At 38.2% G+C, this 23798-nt stretch overlaps 1 protein-coding gene across 1 annotated transcript; it reads left to right on the forward strand.

The window, feature by feature from the left end:
- The first annotated feature begins 3991 nt into the window (after positions 1 to 3991).
- On the forward strand, positions 3992 to 11562 carry LOC109024909 (sentrin-specific protease 1-like). The gene has a single exon (XM_055353234.2). The coding sequence runs from the start codon at positions 4559 to 4561 to the stop codon at positions 6587 to 6589; it is 2031 nt and encodes a 676-aa protein (XP_055209209.1). The 5' UTR covers positions 3992 to 4558; the 3' UTR covers positions 6590 to 11562.
- Positions 11563 to 23798: the final 12236 nt, after the last annotated feature.

Genomic DNA, 23798 nt, shown 5'->3' on the forward strand with positions numbered 1-23798 from the left:
AAGTGCTAGGATTAAAAGTGTGAAGCACCGTGCCTGGCCCTAACTTTAAAATTTATTTATTTACTTATTTATTTATTTATTTATTTATTTATTTATTTATTTATTTTTTGAGACGGAGTCTGGCTGTGTCACCCAGGCTGGAGTGCAGTGGTGCTATCTCGGCTCACTGCAACCTCCACCTTCCGGGTTCAAGTGATTCTCGTGCCTCAGCCTCCCGAGTAGGTGGAACTACAGGCGCCCGCCACCATGCCCGGTAAATTTTTGTATTTTTAGTAGAGACAGGGTTTCACCATGTTGGCCAGGCTTGTCTCAAACTCCCGAGCTCAGGTGATCTGCCCACCTCGACCTCCCAAAGTGCTGGGATTACAGGCCTGAGCCACCGCGCTCGGCCAAAAAAAATTTTCGAAAGTATTTCTATGCTATGCAGTTTGTCTGCAAGTTTTTTCAAGTTGTTGCAAATCTCCAAAAAAATTTTCAATATATTTACTAAAAAGAAATTCACATATAAATAGACCCATGCTGTTCAAATCCATGTTGTTTAAGGGTGAACTGTAAATGGGCATCAGATGAAAATTCATCAGAGGAAATAGAATGGCATCCTATTCAATAAATTGGATATTAGAAGGAAGTAAGTTAGATGGCTCAAAGAGAAATTTATTTCTTTATGACCCAACAAATATTTACAAAATTTAGAATGATAATGCAAGGCAGAATAATAGATGTTACGGTATATCATAATTCTAATATTTGATAACAGTACTTGTGCCCTGACATTTGTAACTTCAGTAAAACTTTTATGTTTTTCAATTTAGGTCATGAGTGTTTTATGAAAAAGATTCTACTTGGCAATTATTGATGTCATGAGTGGATGTTTCATAAAGCAGTTTACTTCCTCAAAATTTCCTCAAAATGTAGAAAAAAATACAAACTTATATACAATATACATAATTTTTATATATGTGAACCCACATAAAAGCATGTATAAAGAAAAGGTGAAAGAATCTGGAGAAGCATCAAATATTCAAAATACATTTACAAGTTCTCCTACCTAAGTTCGTATGTAAGTTGCTATGTCATTCTTGATCTATCTGCCCTACCTTCTTATTTCTGATTTTTTAGTGGTATAATATATGTATAAGTAGATATATACATATGTAGATATTGATTCATATTTTTTCCCCAATGGGGACCCCTTAAGTGTTTTCAGGCACAGGAGTAAAATAACATTATTTTCATCGTTTTCACTCATAATATTTTAATAGATTTTAAAGAAAGTTGTTTTTCTTGGCCTTGGAATTATCTGGCATTCATAATACTAGTCTTATCTAGGTAAGAAAATACTAATCTAAAACCCAGGAAACACTATATTATTCTTGGTTCCATCATTGATTTTTCAATCTGACCAAATATTTATATTTTCAGTTTAAAAATAAATTTTTGAAAAGCACTTATTAGCCCTAACTCTTGTTTTCTCAAAGTTTTAACATTTAAAAAATAAGAACAGAGGCCAGGCACAGTGGCTCATGTCTGTAATCCCAACACTTAGGGAGGCTGAGGTGGGTGGTTCCCTTGAGCCAAGTTCAAGACCAGCCTGGCCAACATGGTGAAACCCCATCTCTACAAAAAAAACACAAAAATTAGCTGAGTGTGGTGGTGTGTGCCTGTAGTCTCAGCTACTCAGGAGGCTGAGGCAGGAGGATTGTTGGAGCCTGGGAGTTTGAGGCTGCGGTGAGCTATGGTCATGCCATTGCACTCCAGCCTGGGTGACAGAGTGAGATTCTGTCTCAAAAAATAAATAAGAACAACAGAGGAAGACTAATAAATTCAAATATATTAAATTGATAGAAAATATTCATTTGCTTATTCCAAATATTTGATATTTGTTGAGATTCACTAGATACCAGGCAGACAGGAGGAATCAAGACTGCCTCCATAAAGCTCACCATCTAGTGGGGCATATCAGCTAGCAAGCCTCATGTCTGTTCAAGCCAGGTTTTGCGCAAAATAAATTTTGGTACCAATCATAAAACAAACTTCTGGTTTTCAGAGCTTTATGGATTTGTGGTTGCAGATAAGAGACAGTTGACTTGTATTATGGTGTTATACATACATATTCTAGGATAGATGTAAGAAAAGAATACTACGTATGTGAATACATAGATATGGCCCCAACACAGACTGGTGAAGAGTAGGAGGGTTGGTTGAGAAACAATAGAAATTGGCTCATAGGTGTCAATTGAATAAAAAAGTTATACTGTATTATTATTCCAGGGAGCTGTGAGTGATATTCAGGAAGAAATTATTCCCTGATGGGGAAATTTGAGAATACTTTTGAGCTTTCTTACTTTATTGTTGTGTTACAGATTATCAGAAACTTATTGTTACAAAGTTAACAATGAAAACTTTATTTGCCTATTCAATTCTCCCACTGATAGGCTTTTAAAAATTGCAAACAGCACATTAAACAGCAGTATTTTCATTTATTTCTTGCGTATCTGTGCTATAGTTCAAGACTTTTATACTTTCTTACACTGTTCTGTTGTCTCTCTGGCCACAGCCATACTCTACCCTATTCCACCACACAGAGGGATAGGGTGGTTATCTTACTCCCATGACTGAAAACCTTAAAGATCTACCCATGGGAAAATAAATTATATACTTATTTCTATCAATCAATCATCAGTCAATCTGTCTATCTACCTACTTACATACTAAAAGATAGGAAATAAAAACATAGGGAACATAGACCAGGAATGAGACAGCAACTCATACACAAACTCAGGGAGGGGCACATGCACAAGGAGACTTTATGAGGATTGAGGGGCAAACAGGACAAACTCCAAAGCTCAAGAAAGGATGCACGAAGCGTTAGCCAGGCCAGTCAGGAGCTATGCTGAAGATGTCCCTTGGAATTGAAGAATATGGAAAGCAGATCTAGAACTAGAATCCCTTTATCATGGGCCTTGAAAATCTTATATATTAACAGCCACTTCTAAAGTTTGTTTTGTTTAGTATTTTTGTGATTTCTTTCTCCCTATCTGACCTGAATAAATTATTTGCACTATTTTTCAAGGTGGGCCTTACTAAGCAAATGCAAATTCAGTACCTGATCAAGTTATATATTAATCAATCAAAAGTGTTCACTGGGAATCATTTGATAAGTGACCAGCACATAAGAGAAATATCGAGGTATTCATTAGAAAATAAATCAGGGGAATTTGAACAAATATGACTTTACTAGGTAGTCACCATTATATCGAACATAAAAAATATGTTCAGGCTGGGCGCAGTGGCCCATGCCTGTAATCCCAGCCCTTTGGGAGGCTGAGGTGGGCAGGTCACTTGAGGTCAGGAGTTCGAGACCAGACTGGCCAACATGGTGAAACCGTATCTCTACTAAAAATACAAAAAAAATTAGTCAGGCATGGTGGCACAGGACTGTAGTCCCAGCTACTTGGGAGGCTGAGGCATGAGAATCGCTTGAACCTGGGCAGCAGGGGTTGCAGTGAGCTGAGATCACACCACTGCACTCCAGCCTGGGCAACAGAGCAAGACCCTGTCTCAATAAAAAATAAAAATAAAAAATATTTTCAAAAATCCCAGAAACTTATAAAATAGTTCACTTGCTATACCTCTAAAATATTTAAAAAGCTTTATAGCATTACTCAGTTTTCATACGACAATTTGGAAAAGCAAAGCATCAGATATTCATTTCTCCTAGCAGAGAAAAAGAGCACTAAAAATCAAAACTCCAAAAATGGTCATTTGAATTATATTATGACTATGCAAACCAGAGGAGCTTGGCTAAAGATGAAAAATGCAAAGTCTGTTTTGGTATTTATTTGGCTTAATTTGGTATTTATTTCAGTGGCAATTTAAAAAAAAAATCTGCTCATATAGAACTTAATTTTCCTGAGGCGAGGTTTACATAAACCATTGATTGTGGGTACATGGAAGGTATGTAGAAATTAACTTCTGGGTTCGGTGAGTGGCGGCGGGAAGCTGGGGGAGGGGTGAGGATGGAGGGAGCCTGGTCCAGGAGACTGTGTCGGACACGGTCCGCCGGCCCGGGCTGGACTGGGCGGAAGCGGGGAGTACTGTGGGGCCGGCGCCTTTTCCTCTGCCCCGCCCCCTGGGACCACCTCCCCTCCCCCCTGCTGTCCGGTGGCCGCGCTGTGGCCGCCGGTGGCCGTTAGGCTACCTGAGGCCGTTCCTTCTGGTCTCTCTCTCCTGGGCCGCGGAGAGACCGTCTCCCTGCCGTTACAGCAGGCCCCATCCCAGCGCCCAGCCGTACTTGGGGAAAGGCCGGTTGCGATTCCGGGGCTTTCCCGCCAGAGCAGGGTCTTCTCTGGGGAGAGCTGTTTTCACCGGGAAGCTCGGCTTTCTGTGGTACCGGCTTCATCTCCCGCCTTCCTTGAGACCCGAGTGATATTTCTTGACTACTTCTGCGTCTCACGTAAACATTTCTCCAACTCTCCTACTCTGTGGTATCTCCCTGAGATGTGATATCGCTAGTGCCACCATCAGAAAGAAACGTCTGGACCCTCCTGCTCAGGTTATGAAAATCCCCTTAACTGCCACAATTTGCTTACCTGGCTCATCGCCTCCTGGACTTTGTATCTTTGCTAAAGTCAGTGATGTGAAAAGACTTGAAATGGATGATATTGCTGATAGGATGAGGATGGATGCTGGAGAAGTGACTTTAGTGAACCACAACTCCGTATTCAAAACCCACCTCCTGCCACAAACAGGTTTTCCAGAGGACCAGCTTTCGCTTTCTGACCAGCAGATTTTATCTTCCAGGCAAGGACATTTGGACCGAGCTTTTACATGTTCCACAAGAAGTGCAGCTTATAATCCAAGCTATTACTCAGATAATCCTTCCTCAGACAGTTTTCTTGGCTCAGGCGATTTAAGAACCTTTGGCCAGAGTGCAAATGGCCAATGGAGAAATTCTACCCCATCGTCAAGCTCATCTTTACAAAAATCAAGAAACAGCCGAAGTCTTTACCTCGAAACCCTAAAGACCTCAAGTGGATTATCAAACATTCTTGCGGGAAAGTCAAACCATCACTGCCATGTATCTGCATATGAAAAATCTTTTCCTATTAAACCTGTTCCAAGTCCATCTTGGAGTGGTTCATGTCGTCGAAGTCTTTTGAGCCCCAAGAAAACTCAGAGGCGACATGTTAGTACAGCAGAAGAGACAGTTCAAGAAGAAGAAAGAGAGATTTACAGACAGCTGCTACAGATGGTCACAGGGAAACAGTTTACTATAGCCAAACCCACCACACATTTTCCTTTACACCTGTCTCGATGTCTTAGTTCCAGTAAAAATACTTTGAAAGACTCACTGTTTAAAAATGGAAACTCTTGTGCATCTCAGATCATTGGCTCTGATACTTCATCATCTGGATCTGCCAGCATTTTAACTAACCAGGAACAGCTGTCCCACAGTGTATATTCCCTATCTTCTTGTACCCCAGATGTTGCATTTGGATCCAAAGATTCTGGTACTCTTCATCATCCCCATCATCACCACTCTGTTCCACATCAGCCAGATAACTTAGCAGCTTCAAATACACAATCTGAAGGATCAGACTCTGTGATTTTACTGAAAGTGAAAGATTCCCAGACTCCAACTCCCAGTTCTACTTTCTTCCAGGCAGAGCTGTGGATCAAAGAATTAACTAGTGTTTATGATTCTCGAGCACGAGAAAGATTGCGCCAGATTGAAGAACAGAAAGCATTGGCCTTACAGCTTCAAAACCAGAGATTGCAGGAGCGGGAACATTCAGTACATGATTCAGTAGAACTACATCTTCGTGTACCTCTTGAAAAGGAGATTCCTGTTACTGTTGCCCAAGAAACACAAAAAAAAGGTCATAAATTAACTGATAGTGAAGATGAATTTCCTGAAATTACAGAGGAAATGGAGAAAGAAATAAAGAATGTATTTCGTAATGGGAATCAGGATGAAGTTCTCAATGAAGCATTTCGCCTGACCATTACGCGCAAAGATATTCAAACTCTAAACCATCTGAATTGGCTCAATGATGAGATCATCAATTTCTACATGAATATGCTGATGGAGCGAAGTAAAGAGAAGGGCTTGCCAAGTGTGCATGCATTTAATACCTTTTTCTTCACTAAATTAAAAACGGCTGGTTATCAGGCAGTGAAACGTTGGACAAAGAAAGTAGATGTATTTTCTGTTGACATTCTTTTGGTGCCCATTCACCTGGGAGTACACTGGTGTCTAGCTGTTGTGGACTTTAGAAAGAAGAATATTACCTATTACGACTCCATGGGTGGGATAAGCAATGAAGCCTGCAGAATACTCTTGCAATACCTAAAGCAAGAAAGCATTGACAAGAAAAAGAAAGAGTTTGACACCAATGGCTGGCAGCTTTTCAGCAAGAAAAGCCAGGAAATTCCTCAGCAGATGAATGGAAGTGACTGTGGGATGTTTGCCTGCAAATATGCTGACTGTATTACCAAAGACAGACCAATCAACTTCACACAGCAACACATGCCATACTTCCGGAAGCGGATGGTCTGGGAGATCCTCCACCGAAAACTCTTGTGAAGACTGTCTCACTTAGCAGACCTTGACCATGTGGGGGACCAGCTCTTTGTTGTCTACAGCCAGAGACCTTGGAAACAGCTGCTCCCAGCCCTCTGTTGTTGTAACACCCTTGATCCTGGGCCAGGCCCTGGCGAGATGCATTCACAAGCACATCTGCCTTTCCTTTTGTATCTCAGATACTATTTTTGCAAAGAAACTTTGGTGCTGTGAAAGGGGTGAGGGACATCCCTAAGCTGAAGAGAGAGACTGCTTTTCACTTCTTCAGTTCTGCCATCTTGTTTTCAAAGGGCTCCAGCCTCACTCAGTCCCTAATTATGGGACTGAGAAAAGCTTGGAAAGAATCTTGGTTTCATATAAATTCTTGTTGTTAGGCCTTACTAAGAAGTAGGAAAGGACATGGGCAAAAGGTAGGGATAAAAACCACCAGCATATACATGGACATACACACACACACACACACAAACACACACACACACACAATTTTCACGATGTATGGTCAGGAATGTGACTGTAAACTGGACTTTGGGGCCCAGGCATAAGTCCCTTCCTCCAGGACCTTTCCTATTTATATGTCCCTATACAAAATCCATCTGCTTTTATACGTAGCTGTTTTATCATCTGTAGCTTCATCCTATCCGGAGGCACAGCACATGAGCCCTGGACAGGTCCCAAAGTTCCAAGCAGTCCTTTCCGTTAAAGCAGGGGTTTGCATTTGCTACCAACACATGATACGGGGAAGACCCACCCAGGGAGCGGTTTCAGTGGCGCAACAAAGCACCACTTTTACTGTTGCCTACTTCTGACCAAGAAGAAAAAGGACCTTAGTATTTAGCATAAAATTCCAGCGCTGGATGAATGCAGATCTAGTTTGGTCTGTGGCTAGTTTAAATATGTTTCTAACCACAGAGAATTTCATATATATATATACATACATATATACACATACATATATATATATATATATGTATGTATAAAATTTCACAGGGATATGCTTTTTTTTTAAAAAAGACTGAATGTGTTCACCATTTAGCCTGTAGATTTATTTCCATTTTCCAAATTCCAGCACACAGAGATCCCAGCCCCTATGAGTAGGGTGTTTGTGGACTACCTAATGGAATATTTTGAGGCCTGGATGAACTTTGCCATATGGGTAGAGGTTACAGAGGGAGGTGATATTTTCAGCTAAAAAAAAAACAGGTGGAGTTTGGACTGATCAACTTGAGATTTAAAAACTGCTATTCCTTTTGTTCTTTCTAGCATCTCTCCCCACCCTCTGAGAGCTCCTCAGGCTTAGATAGTGAAGTGATCAAATGCCAGTGTCATTTTGTACTTAAGTTCCAAAGTAGGAACATTTTATACTTTTTTCTGTATTGTAATAGGTAGTTTTGTATGAAATCTTTTCTCCTCTCCCCTTGTACCGCATTCTTTCCAGCATTGTGCTTTTTCCCTGGGCTTATTTGAAAATTTTACTGTTTTATACAAGCTCGTTTAGTACATTTTTCTATGTTTTACCACAAGTTACAATTTGAAAAGAAAACTATTTAAAAAAAAAAAGAAATTAACTTCTTTCATTGTGCAAGCATGAGACCGCACTCCATAAGATAATCTATATTTGAACACTTTACAGCTCTGGAGGGTAGATTTTAAATATTAGAAAAATGAGGCTCAGAGAGGTGAAATGACTTGTCTACATAACCTTGTACATAGGATGCTGAGTCAAAACTAGTTTCTAGATTCCTAATTCTCTGCATCATATGCTTTTATATTATAGTACCATATAAGGTAGTAAATGTCATTCATTCATTTATTAATTTACACAAACGTTAACTGAGTGTCTACCCAAAGCCAGGCTCAGGCCCAGGGGATAGAGAAGTGAACAAATGAAACAACAATCCCTTCCCTTATGGACTACATTTGAGTGGGTAAAACAGAAAATCAACAAGAAAGGCAAGCAAATATAAGTCAGATGGTGGTAATTACTATGAAGAAAAGTAAAGCAGGAAGGGAGACAAGGCTTTAGACAAGGGGAGACTGTAAGTTTAAATAGGCTGGTTAGAAAACCCTCATTGAGAAAGTGGCATTTGAACTAAAATTTGAAGGAGATAAGGGGCTGGATATGTGCGTATCCACGAGGAGAGCATTCTGGGAAGGGAAACAAGTGCAAAAGCCCAAACGTGAGAGTGTGTCTAGCATGTTCATGGAAAAGCAAGAAAAGCAGTGTGGCTGGGCTGAATGAGCAAGGAGGAAAGCACTAGGAGGTGAAGCCAGATTGTGCAGGGCCCATTTGGTTTTACCCTAAGTGAGGTAGGAAGCCATTTGCAGGTTTTGAGCAGAAGTGCAGCACAATCTCATTGGTTGCCATTTGAGAATAGTCTGGATGTACAATGGCGAAAGCAATAAGACTGGTTAGGAGTTTCTAAGGATGGTCAAGATGAAATCTAGGAGGACAGACTGACAGAGGAGAAGGGGTTGATTAGTGGTTAAATCCTGGATATTTGAAGGTTGAGGCAACAAGATTTCTTAATGGTTTGTATATGGGTGTGAGAAAAGAGGACAGGGTCAAGGATAACTCCAAAGTGTCTTAAAAAAAAAAAACTTCGTATATATTTATTTATGTGAGGCTTTTGTTGATGGAAGACATGAAAATAGTTGAATAGATGTGGATATGCTTTGGAGAATGTGAATTAAAATACAGATTACATGTATGAAAAAGTCACTTTCAGGGAAGGAGGGCCTATCTTGGAAGATAGGCAACAGTTTAGTCAGGGTGAGATAAACTGCTATAACAGAACAAAATCTGTAATGTTTGAACATAATAGAAGTTTATTTCTTATTCATCTGTAGACTAGGCTGGGTATTCCATGTCAGTGGGCTTCTCTCTTCCTTGTGGTGACTCAGGTCTGAGGTATTTTGCATCTTGTGGCTACCTCAAAACCCAGGGCCTTATTGTCATCTGTATCCCACCAGAACAAGGGGAAAGAGAGCGAGGGAAGGCTGCCCTGCTTCTTCAAAGCCTCCAATTGAAGGTGGTGCACTTTGTTGCTATTCACACTTAATTGGTGAAAACTGGTCACATGGCCACACTTAGCTGTAGGTGCAAGACATGGGGCTGAGAAATTGTATTCCTGGTTGGTAACTGCATTGCAGCTACAAGTCAATTACTGTGGAAGATAGGAAGCACAGCATGAGGACAACTCCTATGTCTGCCACAGGCAGCCATTCTCCAGAGCAGGTAAACAGGTTCCACAATTTTAGAGAGATGCAGCACGCATATTAAGGTGCTTTGTGTGTTTCTGGGGTCTTGTGTCCCTTCTCCTCTGATTCTTCCCTTGGGGTGGGCTGTCCGTATGTCTAACTCCAAAGTTTTTAGCTGAGCAGCTAAATGATAGAGAAACAGATTTTTAGGAAAATCAAGGTGTTCAGTTTTTCACATGCCAAGTTTGAGAAACTACCTAAGACATTCAAGTAGAAATTGAACAGGCATCTGGATAAACAATTCTGGAACTCACAGGAGAGACGTGAACTGGAAATATATATTTGAGAAGTCAGTAGCATCTACATGACAGTAAATCTCCAAGATTAGATGAGGTCACCAGGGGAGGGGTTATGGATAGAGAAGAGGCCAGAGGATGGAGCCCTGGAGCCCTCCAATGTTTAGAGATTAGGAAAACAAAAAAGGGCAGGCAGTGGAATGCAAGATTAACTTTTCCAAAGGCTGCTGAGTGCTCAGCTCTGATGAAGACTGAGAACTGGCCACTGCATTTAGCAGTGTAAATGTCATTGGTGACCTTGTCAAGTGTAGTACCAGTGGAATGACAGATTGCCTGACTGGAGTGAGCTTAGGAATGAATGGTGGGGAGTGGAGTGGGGGATAGCATAGTCAATAGTCAGTTTTTATGCATTTGCCATGACATTTTGTATGTAGTTATTATAATCATATACAAAAAGTTTTAGTAATTATATAAACCATATAAAACTATAGGCCCTCTACTATAGACTTAATTCATTTTGAAAAAAATTCATTCCAACAAGATTTATCTTAGAAATGAGGAAACTGATGGTTAAAGAAGTGAAGTAACTTGCCCATGTTCCCATGTGTGGTAAAGGGTGGAGCTGGAATTTGAATTCAAGTCTGTTTGACTCCTAGCCTTCACCCTTGACCACTGTGCTACTTTACCTTTAAATATTACAATGAATAGCCACCCACATGCGATTGATTCTTTCTTGGGGTTAAATACTAAATTGGAAGAAATAATGCAGAATGGCTAACAAAGATCCACCCTCCTTATTGGTCAAGTTATTCTTAGTCTCTGGCAGGCATGATGGGCAGAACTAAACAGTATTGTTCATCATTTCAGCTGTCAGCCAACTCACAGCAGGTCACTGTCCATGAAGCCCTTTTCAATATAAAACGGTTTGATGAGCCAATTTTATCAATGCTGCTAAACTCAAATAACAACTTCTATCGCAAAGAAATTCAGCTCCATAGCCATTAATACAATAGGAAAACTAGGTCTGCCTACAAGTTCAGTAAGCCAAGCAGAAGGAAAAGGAGTGGATTTTTTTCTGACCTGGTCTTCTATTTGCATGAAAAGCCATCCTACTTACCCTTCAGCAGAGAAGGGGTTGTATTAAACTGGGCAGGACAAATCTCATAATAACCTGTAGGCTCACTCCTGTTTCACACAGTCCATTTAATTTTGACTGGTATTTTAATTTACCCTCAGACTCAGCTATTGAATTCTCCAACACCCTGGCTTGAGTTCAGTGGATAAGGCAAAGGTAACATCCAACAGAATCATGATGGAACTTCACATGGTCATATGGCCATCAGGATAAAAACACGAGTAACAGAAGGCTCTGTTCTGAAAGCATGAGTCGTATAATTCCATTACAGCTTGGTCCAATACTTATGAAAGAAAAGTACTAAACTATTAAAAACTTACGTTAAGAATTGCTGAAGAAAATTACAACTGCTGGTTTCCTGTTTTGTGTGTGTGACTTGATGGAAAAAAAAAACACTGCAGTTTAATATGATAATCACGTATTAAGACAAGAAAACCAGAAAAGCTAATGTAATAGTTTTGTAATCTTACAAATTAGGTATTGTATGTAAAATCGTTTTGGGAATTCCAAAGGATTTACAAACATGAGCTAGTGTTACCAGGTAAACAAATTCAAGGGATATCATAGCTATATAACAGGATCTATTGACCACACACTTAATTATAGTTTTATGGAAATAAAAACTTACAGTAAAAATAGTTGCACTTGTACAGCATTTCTCATTCTTTTTAAAAAAGTTATACATGTACAAGAAAAAAATTCAAATACTGCAATAGTACAAGCTGTGCAGAGTATTCTTGCAACAGGTCCTCAACTCTTATATCCTCAGAGGCAACCAGACTTCCTAGTTTTTAGTATATCCATATGTTTTATGAATTTTATGTCAATATATCTGTTCACATTTTTTTTTGAGACAGAGTCTTGTCTGTTGCCCAGGCTGGAGTCCAGTGGTGCAATCTTGGCTCACTGCAACTTCTGCCTCCTGGGTTCAAGTGCTTCTCCTGCCTCAGCCTCCCAATCTGTTCACATTTTTACCTAGATCTTTGAAATAAAAATAATCGAGTCTCACCTGAGAGTTTTCCTTTATACTTTCACATTCTGTGGATTTTTGATATAGTAATTACACTTCATTCTGAAAAATAAATAACATTAATTTTTTTCTCTAAAGTTATTCAAACAATAAATGTAGAAGTAAGTTATGTTTTCATCTTTAACAATTGACCTGTACAATCTACCAAGGCCATATATCTGACATTACTAGAGATCAGAACTTTAAGTCGGTATTCAGTCAGACAAATCATTAAATGTTTGCTGTTCAATGTTCTTCTAATCAAAACATGGTGAGAAACTGAAACCGATTAACACTGGGCCTTTGATAGATCCTGATTTCCTAGTTTCATCTAACTGAAGTTGTGTTGGGTGAATCTTGCCTTCGATTCCAAAGTCTGTCTTCTTTACGTAGTCCCTAAATATTTTATGAATCCAGAGAACATTTCAATACAAAACTGAAATACACAACTGGGGAAGGAGAAGAAAACTGAAGTCCCTTTAGCCTTTGAATATGAAGTTTCAACATGAGGCACAGAAATACATTGCATTATAGTTTTACCTTTCGTTTCTTCACTGGGTGTCATTAATATGACGCTCCAACTTACGTAGATGCTTAGCACATGCAGATCTGGGCAAGATTTTCACCACGCTTCTTTACTAGATGGAAAACCTTTGAATGATTCAGGCTCTTTCTTCTGGCTAATAGGCATTATCAGCAGCCTTCGAAAACAGTGTTTCTCCTTTCACAATAATCTGGTAGCTTTTGAAGTCTTTGGAAACAAAATTCAATCTGTTAGTGTTACAGAAGGGAGAGGCATCCTGAAAAATAAACTTTTGCCCTATTTATAAGTTATCAATTTTATAACTTAATATGAGAAAAGTCAAAATGCAACCATTATGATTGGTTAAAATAATAGATTACATTTAAGCATAGCTGAGGTACTTCAGGAAAATGTGCACAGAGCCCTCTGACATAGGACTTCCTTTCACTCCAATGTCCACACCATCCCCCTCTTCCTAAAACAAGATGCTCACTGACCTCACTTGTTTCTGAAATGGCTATTAAAAATAGTTTCTCATTCAAAACTTTTCACCATAGAGCTATATAATGAAAATTCAACTATTAATGTACATGATAAATACACCCAGTGATTCAATGAGAAAAAATTTTCCCAAAATATAGAAATAGGTTGTTCAAAGCCACAAAGATAAACAACAGACTAATTCATTTTTTTTTCTTTCTCACCTGACTTGTTTTTGGTCATGGAAAGACATAGGCAAAGCTTGGCTGAATACCAATCATTCATTTTCTATAGATACACTTAACAATTCATTCTGCACAAAGTATGCTAGAATAAAAAGGTTTAAATTGGCATTACAAATATTACTACTAGTGATAGCATTTTAACAGAAGGAAAGGATTTCCGGGATTCTGTAAAACTATATAGTAAAAAAGGACAACTAAAAAAAAATGGATGAAATGGAGTCTGTCAGATACAGAAGATATAGGACTAAAAACAGATCATGGATTCAAACAAATATAAAACAAGAATTAAAGTTACTCATTATAATGAAAGAGAAAAAGGACCTGAATTATGCCTGAATATCTAGTTCCTGATGCTCATATAAATCAAATATCACACTTAAATGTGCGAGTGAACTAAATAACTAATTGGCTTCTGCTAGTTCTGAACCAGAGGTGTACAGTTGGGGAAAAGCTCGTCAGCACCATTTCCTTTCTTTCACAGAGTATAGCCTGTTGCTTTTCACTTCCAAAGGAGAAAAAAAGCACCAGGTTTGTAAGGGTTTTTTCCCTCCTCACCTCATCCTTAGACCCTGTTTAAGATTTAATCCTTATCCCATCAATGAGTACAGCATTTCCATTCATTTCAAAGTATAATATTGGTGCTGATAAGAATAGGGCCAAATTTTAAAAAGAGATTAATTATGCTGAGAAATGTCCATTGTAAGTACTGCAAGAACACTGAACAAACAGCCAGTGTATACTGAAGTTGTTTGCTGCTGTTTATAGGAAATTACATAAAGCACAATACTGGAACAGAAGGAAGTAAATTATGTGGTCATAACTTTGTGGAAAAAGGAAAACTTTTCTATGTAAAATAAATAAGGACCTTCCAAAAGAAGTAAAGGTTAAGACATAGAAATATATATGTTACATTTCACACACACAAATAAACCAAGCAAATAAAAAGAACTCCTAAAACCTAATTAGAAAGTAATATAAAACCTGATTGCAGCAATTACAGTGCTCTATTCCTCTAAACGGGAGATGATAAGCCATATGCTATGCCTGTGACAGCAAAGACAATTGTTCTAAGGATCTACCACTTTAAAAAATAAAAATAATTCTTAAAATAATTACATCAGCATATGAACTCTGGAAAATTTCTTCTACCGTAATAAGGTCAGATGGACATTTCCTGTCTCACATTTGTAGTACACGTTGTCTTTTAGACAATAATACTGAGAAACAATAGTTTGGCATGAGTTCAATGCATACTAAAAAATGCCTGGCTCTGCATATGGCTAGCCAGTTTTCCCAACACCATGTATTAAATAGGGAATCCTTTCCCCATTGCTTGTTTTTGTCAGATTAGTCAAAGATCAGATGGTTGTAGACGTGTGGCGTTATTTCTGAGGCCTCTGTTCTGTTCCATTGGTCTGTCTCTCTGTTTTGGTACCAGTACCATGCTGTTTTGATTACTGTAGACTTGTAGTATAGTTTGAAGTCAGGTAGTGTGATGCCTCCAGATTTGGTCTTTTTGCTTAGGATTGTCTTGGCTATATAGGCTCTTTTTTGGTCTGGTCCCATATGAAATTTAAAGTAGTTTTTTCTAATCCTGTGAAGAAAGTCAATGGTAGCTTGTTGGGGATAGCATTGATCTATAAATTACTTTGGGCACTCTGGCCATTTTCACTATATTGATTCTTCCTATCCATGAGCATGGAATGTTTTTCCATTTATTTGTGTCCTTTCTTATTTCTTTGAGCAGTGGTTTGCAGTTCTCCTTGAAGAGGTTCTTCACATCCCTTGTAAGTTGTATTCCTAGATATTTTATTCTCTTTGTAGCAATTGTGAATGGGAGTTCATTCATGATTTGTCTCTCTGTTTGTCTGTTATTGGTGTATAGGAATGTTTGTGATGTTTGCACGTTGATTTTGTATCCTGAGACTTTGCTGAAGTTGCTTATCAGCTTAAGGAGATTTTGGGCTGAGACGATGGGGTTTTCTATATATACATGTCATCTGCAAACAGAGACAATTTAAATTCCTCTCTTCCTATTTGAATACCCTTTATTTCTTTCTCTTGTCTGATTGCCCTGGCCAGAACTTCCAATACTATGTTGAATAGGAGTGGTGAGAGATGGCATCCTTGTCTTGTGCCAGTTTTCAAATGGAATGCTTCCAGCTTTTGCCCATTTAGTATGATATTGGCTGTGGGTTTGTCATAAATAGCTCTTATTAGTTTGAGATACATTCCATCAAAACCTAGTTTATTGAGAGTTTTCAGCATGAAGTGGTGTTGAATTTTGTTGAAGGCCTTTTCTGCATGTATTGAGATAATCATGTGTCTTTTTTTCATTCATTCTGTTTATGTAATGGATTACGTTTATTGATTTGCACATGTTGAACCAGCCTTGCATCCCAGAGATGAAGCCGAGTTAATTATGGTGGATAAGCTTTTGGATGTGCTGCTGGATTCGGTTTGCCAGTATTTTATTGAGGATTTTCACATAGATATTGGCTTGAAGTTTTCTTTTTTGTTGTTGTTGTGTCTCTGGCAGGTTTTGGTATAAGGATCATGTTGGCCTCATTAAACGAGTTAGGGAGGAGTCCCTCTTTCTCTATTGTTTGGAATAATTTCATAAGAAATTGTACCAGCTCCTCTTTGTACCTCTGGTAGAATTTGGCCGTGAATCCTTCTGGTCCTGGACTTTTTTTTTTTTGGTTGATAGGCTATTAATTACTGCCTCAATTTCAGAATTTGTTATTGGTCTATTCAGGGATTTGACTTCTTATTGGAAACTGGACCCCTTCCTTACAACTTATACAAAAATTAACTCAAGATGGATTAAAGACTTAAGTGTAAGACCTAAAATCATAAAAAAACCCTTGAAGGAAACCTAGGCAATACCATTCAGGACAAAGGCAGGGGCAAAGGCTTCATGACTAAAACACCAAAAGCAATGGCAACAAAAGCCAAAATTGACAAATGGGATCTAATTAAACTAAAGAGCTTCTGCATAGCAAAAGAAACTATCGTCAGAGTGAACAAGCAACCTATAGAATGGGAGAAAATTTTGGCAATCTATCTATCTGACAATGGATATTATCCAGAATCTACAAGGAACTTAAACACATTTACGAGAAAAAAACCAAACAACCCTATCAAAAAGTGGGCAAAGGATATGAACAGACATTTCTCAAAAGCAGACATTTATGTTAGCAAACATAAGAAAAAAAGCTCATTATCACTGGTCATTAGAGAAATACAAATCAAAACCACAATGAAATACGATCTCATGCCAGTTAGAATGGCGATCATTACAAAGTCAGGAAAGTATGTGGAGGAATAGGGATGCTTTTACACTGCTAGTGGGAGTGTAAATTAGTTAAACTATTGTGAAAGACAGTGTGGCAATTCCTCAAGGACCTAGAACCAGAAATACCATTTGGCCCAGCAATTCCATTACTTGGTCTATACCGAAAGGATTATAAACCATTCTACTATAAAGACACATGCACACGTATGTTTATTGCACCACTATGCACACATAGCAAAGACTTGGAACCAACCCAAATGCCCATCAATGATAGACTGGATAAAGAAAATGTGGCACATATACACCATCTAATACTATGCAGTCATAAAGACATGAGTTCATGTCCTTTGCAGGGACGTGGATGAAGCTGGAAGCCATCATCCTCAGCAAACTAACACGAGAACAGAAAACCAAACACCGCATAGTCTCACTCATAAGTGGGAGTTGAACAATGAGAATACATGGACACAGGGAGGGGAACATCACACACCAGGGTCTGAGGGGGTTGGGAGATAGAGGAGGGATAGCATTAGGAGAAATACCTAATGTAGATGGCAGGTTGATGGGTGCAGCAAACCACCATGGCACGTGTATATCTATGTAACAAACCTGCACATTCTGTACATGTATCCCAGAACTTAAAGTATGGTAAGAAGAAGAAGAAGAGGAAGAGGAAGAGGAAGAAGAAGAAGAAGGAGAAGAAGAAATGCATGGCTCTTGATCACTGGGATGAGTTAGCCTTGAATGGCAAAGATCTCAATGATGACAAAAATACAAAGATAGTGTCTGGGGACTGGTGGCCCTAAAGAATAAGATTCAAGAAGTGGACATATCTCTGACATCAATCTTTAATGTCTCTTGATCATTGAAAAGCTCTTGTGTTTAGTATTTCCATTTACACAGATGGCATTTATGCTTGTATATGAATAGGTTGGTATTTTTGCTTGTTGGTTTGCAAAGCAAACTGTGATAAAGAAAAATAACGAGTTGGAAGCTCCTCTTAGAGTGTTAACTAGGATTGGCCATTACTTTCACTATTGTGCCTCCTCTCCTGCCCTGAACAATCAGTTCAGACAAGTATGAGGGCTGCCTTGCTCCATACCAGACTTTGCAATCTGTTGGCAATCTTTACCCTATCCCTGGACCTCCCAGCTACTTTGAACACCCTGAGACAGGTCCACTTGGTACTGTGTCCCTCATAAGTTTGTTCATCTCCCATCTTCTCTGATGCTAGGTTAGAAGCCTCATTATAGGATGCTGCCATCAAAACAACCTGTACTGGTATAAGAATATTTGTGTCAGTCATTTCCAGCACCATGTCTCATCTCTAATCCTCTGCCATTCAGTTAGGGAAAACATATGGAGAAAGCATTCTGAAATAAGGTAACGGATGCAGAGGGGCTGTTAGCATTGGAACAAGCATTTCAGAGAGTCTAGGGACAGTCTTAGGAGGAGACGAATCTGGATGAGAAGTTGCAAAGCAAAAAGAATGACAACAGGGTAAAGGGATAGGAGAGAGGATAACTGTCTTTCATTCAGTGCCAGTGAATTATTACAAGGAATGAGAGAATTGAAAGTCATCCTTGCCCAGTCCTTCTCATTTGCTCTCTATAATCAATCAGTCACCAAGTCCTCGTTATTTTTTACACCCTTGGAGTAAAAAATACCTACTAGGTTTTGTTTTTCCCCCAAATAATAAGGCTTTGTTTACTTAAAAATTATATAAATAGTGCATGGTGTCTATTTTAAAATTCCAAAATGATGTGGAAAAATACAGAGAAAAAGGAAAAGCTATCTGCAATTCTACTATCCAGAAATAAGCGTGTTTTAATATTTTATTGAAAGTCTTCTAGGTATCCCTACATATGCAGATATATGTTTTGTACACACACACACACACACACACACAAAGAATTCTACATAAAGTTGGCATGTTATACTTGAAGTTTGATAACCAGTTTTTACTTAATAATAGGTCACAGGCATTGTGATGCACAAACAACTTTCTATTTCAATATTATAGATCTATGCAATAATTTTTAATTATTACCTGATATTCCAATAGGGGGATCTATAATAATTTATTAACAAACCTTTCATTGAAAGAATTATTTTCTCAATTTTCATTGTTATTAACAGTTCCAAGATGAATACTTTGTACATATATCTGTGCTGTATTCTGTGACTATCTTCACTAATATGATAATGAAGATTGTATTTTTATTTCCAGTATTTTTTTATCTTTGGTCAGGTTTTAACATTTTGGAGGTCATGTTTATTCTTTGATAAATTGCTGAGTTCATTTTTATATTAGAATGCTTTTCTCTTATTGTTAAGAGCTCTTAATATATCCAGGATGCCAACCTTTCCCATCTTTCTTATCATTCATATCTCACAAGTATTTTTTACAGTTTGTCCCTTATTTTTTAAACTTAATTTTATGATGTTTTGAAGAAGCAAAACCTTTAGTGTTTACATAGTCAAATTTATCAATAATTGTTTTTTGGTTTAGCTCTACTGATTTAATCTCCAAACATTCCTACTATCACCAACCTAGATCAGATCCTCTATCGTCTTTTATCCAGATACCTTAACAGTCTGGATTGGTCTCCCTGCTCCCAGTCTCTGTCTTTTGGAATCTGCACTCCATGCAGCTGTCAGAATGTCCTATTTAAAATGAAAATCTGGCCAGGTCATTCTTCTACCTGACTGTTTGTTCAGTGCTGTGTGTTCCAAGTTGGATATTCATACAGCCAATGCTATATGAGGTGGCTCTTCATAAAAATGAAATAAAACTAAAATAAAAACTAATTTCACTAATAAAACTAATAAAAACTATTTTTAAATTCCAAAATGATGTGGAAAAATGCAGAGAAAAAGGAAACGTCATCTCCAATTCTACCATCAGAAATAAACATGTTTTAATATTTTATTGAAAGTCTGCTGGATATCTCTATATATGCAGATACATGATTTGCACACACCTGCAAATAATTTCTCCCACAAAGAATGGAAAATATTCCTGGAGCATTACTTATTTGTACAGATTTTTGAAGAAAGAAAGTACATTATTTTATTTTAAGAAAAACACACATATATGGAGCAGGATGCATGATCCCTATGAATTTGCAAAATATACTGGAAGACTTCAAAGAAATATTCGTATTTAGGTAAGCATGTTCAAAAGGCAATGGATATGGAGAATAAAGTTTTAAACCTCTTGACATGTACAATAGAAAGTGCCTTGCATTCGACAATATCCATTGCCTTCTCCTCTTGATCACATAGGATTTCCAGCATCCCTTGCAGTTAGGTGTGACCATGTGATTGAACTCTCACCCATAGAATATGGGAGAAATTAATGTGATCATGTAATTTATTGTCCAAACCGAGACACTGTTAAGAGTGAAAGAGGGCACTATTAATTGTTGTGCTGAGAATTCAGGCATAAACTGGGTCATATGATCAACATGGGAAGAACTGATGTGTGCCACTCCAGGGTGGACTCAGGCCTAACTCCTCCCTCTCTTCTCCAGGATGTAGGCAGATGCAGGAGGTCTAGCAGAAGACTCAATACTCTAGGTAGAGCCACAGTCTGGAAGGCTTGTGCTAAACTGTCAGGGAGTGTGAACTCCATTTCTGTTATTTCAAACCATTGTTCATTACAGCATCTTTGCTGGACTGATTTTCCACAGTGTGGCCTCTCCCTACATCTCCAGCCTCTCCTTTCATCAGTCTTGAGCTTGAATTTTAACTCTAGCAAACTGAATGCTCATACATTTTTAAATGCCTGTTTATATGTCAGTTTTTCTCATTAGTCAAGGAGCTCCTTGGTGGTAAAAGCTTAATTATCTTCGCAGCACTTACTACCTGGCATAGAATAGACTTCATAAATATCTGTTGAATGAAGAAATGTCTAGCCAAATGAGGAGTAAATCTTTCAATAGAGGTTATTTCATGCCTGGAACTAAAAATACCAGAACTATACACCTAATGGAAGATATTATATCTGCAGACAAGTATTCAGATTCAGGATTTTATAAAAACGAGCTACACATTTTAGTAGTCCTGAAATACGAATGCAAAAATATTCTTCCTCTTTGCCTTCAGTGTTTCTTTATTTTCACCCCCTTCCTGCCCCATGTACAAGCACCCACACATTCACTCATTTCCTAGGGGAATATTTGACTTAATTAACAATAGAAGAATAAGTTAGAAAGAAAATAAAGAATTAAGATTTTAAGTTCAGATCCTAATGCTGGCCAATAATCCTTACATGAGGTGCTTTGGCTCAGCAGCGGGATTTACCTCTCCTCCCTCCCAAAGTGATTGAGAGTGTATGTATAATTGACAATGATGCACACTAGTGCATGTTATCAACTCAAGAAAGGGGCTTTGTCGCCTGATTTCCATTAACTTTAATAGTAGTTAAGCTGCACACACAAAGCATAATGTCCTCATGCTTTAAAAAAGGAGGGGCTTTCATCACCTAGATTATGAAATATTGATTAATTCATGTATGCTCAGACATCCATCTAAAAATGGAATCATTCAATCTGTCATCCTTCTCCCTCATCCACATATAAAAACAAAATGCAATTCTGAGAAGAACAAAAGGAGTGATGAGAGGGTGGGAATGAGGAAGAAGGATAAGAGCAGAGAAAGAAACAGGCTGCAAATAAAACATGTCAAACTATGCCTACAGACAGACACGCCACATCCACACACAATCACACACACAAAACAACCACTCTACTAATTAATACAGCTTGCTTTCATGCCAGATATTAGGGACACATTAATTAGAGAGAAATCTCATTCATCCATTTTTCAGTTCATTAATTATGCATCAATGCCAAATTCATATTGGCCTGCTATAAGACAATCTGTTTCAACAAAGATCTGATGCTGCACATGACACAGCAGTTATGGGGCTTTCCTGCCTCTTTGGATGGTATTTGGGAATCTACTCAATTCCTATGTGATGTGTATTTGTGTCCCCTACTGAGTATTCTGTGATTATGGAATGTCCTTTAAGCTGACTACAATTGTTTCTTAGCTAATACTTCATTCATCTCTGTCACAGGCACCTTAAGAATCCCATTCAGCTAGACAAAAAGCAATGCAATATTGTGAATGTGCTTAATCCCACTGAATTATATACTTAAAAATGGTTAAAATGGTAAATTTTATATGATGTATATTTACCGCCATAAAGAAAGAAATAAAAAAATTTTAAACCAAATGAACATGTCTATGAACTTTTAGAAAAGTTAAATTATATGGGGACTATAAAAGTGAGAAAAGAATTTGAAAGTTCTCGAACAGTCTCATACTTCAGAATGTATTTCATTTTATGCAGAGAATATTATAAGATGAACCTCAGAGCCCAGACAACCTCCAATGTGCTGCCTGCAAAGGGATTTGGGGAAAGAAAGGATGCATGCGTATGAATGGCCTCATCAGTAAATATTAACTGAGCATTCAGAAGAGTCTTAGCACTGTACTAGTTAATTTGGAGCTACCCATATTTAATTACATCTGTTCTCCTACCATACCATTCCTTATGTCCCTGGCTTATTTCTTTATCACTGCCTTGATGTCACAGCTCCCTCTGACCCAAGTACAAATAAAGGTGAAAAAATTCACCAGAGTTTGAGTAGTAAGCATATAAAAGTTTCTTTTTCATTGAATAAGTCTCACTTTCGAGGAGTCCTTCAGATCCATGAAGTGCCTCATACTTAACACTTACTACATAATAATACTTACTACAGAGTCACACTCTCAGTGGGCACACAGCAAATGTCAACTGACTCAAAGACCTTTTCCCAACCCTTTGTATCAAGAGAGTCAGTATTAAATGTCATCAAATCCTGTTTCACAGTGAAAGTTGATTGAACATGCAGTTTAGAGGGGAATTTTTTACTTAATAACACGTAACTAAAATTACTTCAGCAGTTGCTGTGTAGCATTGATTTGAGGCAAACTTCTGATTAATAAATTGAAATCTTTCAAAATGAAATCTTAAGAAAGAAAAATAGAAAAAATACAATAAAGTTTTTGTTAAATATTTTGCTCTTTGTCTAATTTTCACTATATAAATACTGCTAATAGATATTTTTATAAAAATAAAAATAAACCATTAATACCCCAAAGAAAGCTGTATACCTTGTTAAAATCTGTTTTGTCACTTTCCCTTAAGCTTTCTTATTGTAAGTATTTATTTTTATCTAGATTTATTTAGTGAACAGGCTGAGTTATTTAAATTCTCTTCATCATTGTATCTCCAGTTGTGTCCATATTTATCCAATTCCCCATCTCCAGTGAAGGCTTGTCTGGGTTTAGTTCAGCCTGAAAGAGGCCAAGAAAGAAGACAGGAGTGTCTCTTGCCCCATACTATATAATGTGTGGAACAAGAGGGAAAGCATCAAAGGTTACCTGAAGAAAACACTGCTGAGGTAAGAACATCTCAGGGTCCAAATGCTCATCTAAACAAGGCGGACCTAGGTGGTTAATGAGATCCTTGCTCATTAACTGGGAAACCAAGTGGCTAGAGAATAAAATGCAGGTCCAAATGGCTGGGCCACATTTTTGCATGTGTCTTAGCATCATGTTCTGTGAGCAGACCCAGTTTATATAATGAGGAGATCAACAAGATTGGGACAGATCATGTTCAAACATCCTCAACATGGGGCTACTAACATTTGTGTAATATTTTAAAGTTTTACATATAGCATCTCAATGGAACATTGAGTTAACCCTAAGAGGTTGCTATTAATAGTAATCCATATTTAACAGATGAGGATAGGGCAGAGGAATGTGATGCCATTGTAGGACAGCATCTGGGGCTTGGCTTCCACTCATCTAGTTACTGAGAAGCACCCATGGCTCTGTCTCAGGGGAGGATCCCCTCTCCAGTTAGAGGAGCCAGTCTGTGAATGTGTTGCTTGCTGACCACCTGCCGACTGGCGCTACTCAGAGAAGAAGCAGTGAAACGAACTGCATTCAGGCTGAGAGGAGCATGGGGC

The sequence above is a fragment of the Gorilla gorilla genome, chromosome 1 (genome assembly GCF_029281585.2).
Source record: "Gorilla gorilla gorilla isolate KB3781 chromosome 1, NHGRI_mGorGor1-v2.1_pri, whole genome shotgun sequence".
Classification (NCBI taxonomy): Eukaryota; Metazoa; Chordata; class Mammalia; order Primates; family Hominidae; genus Gorilla; species Gorilla gorilla.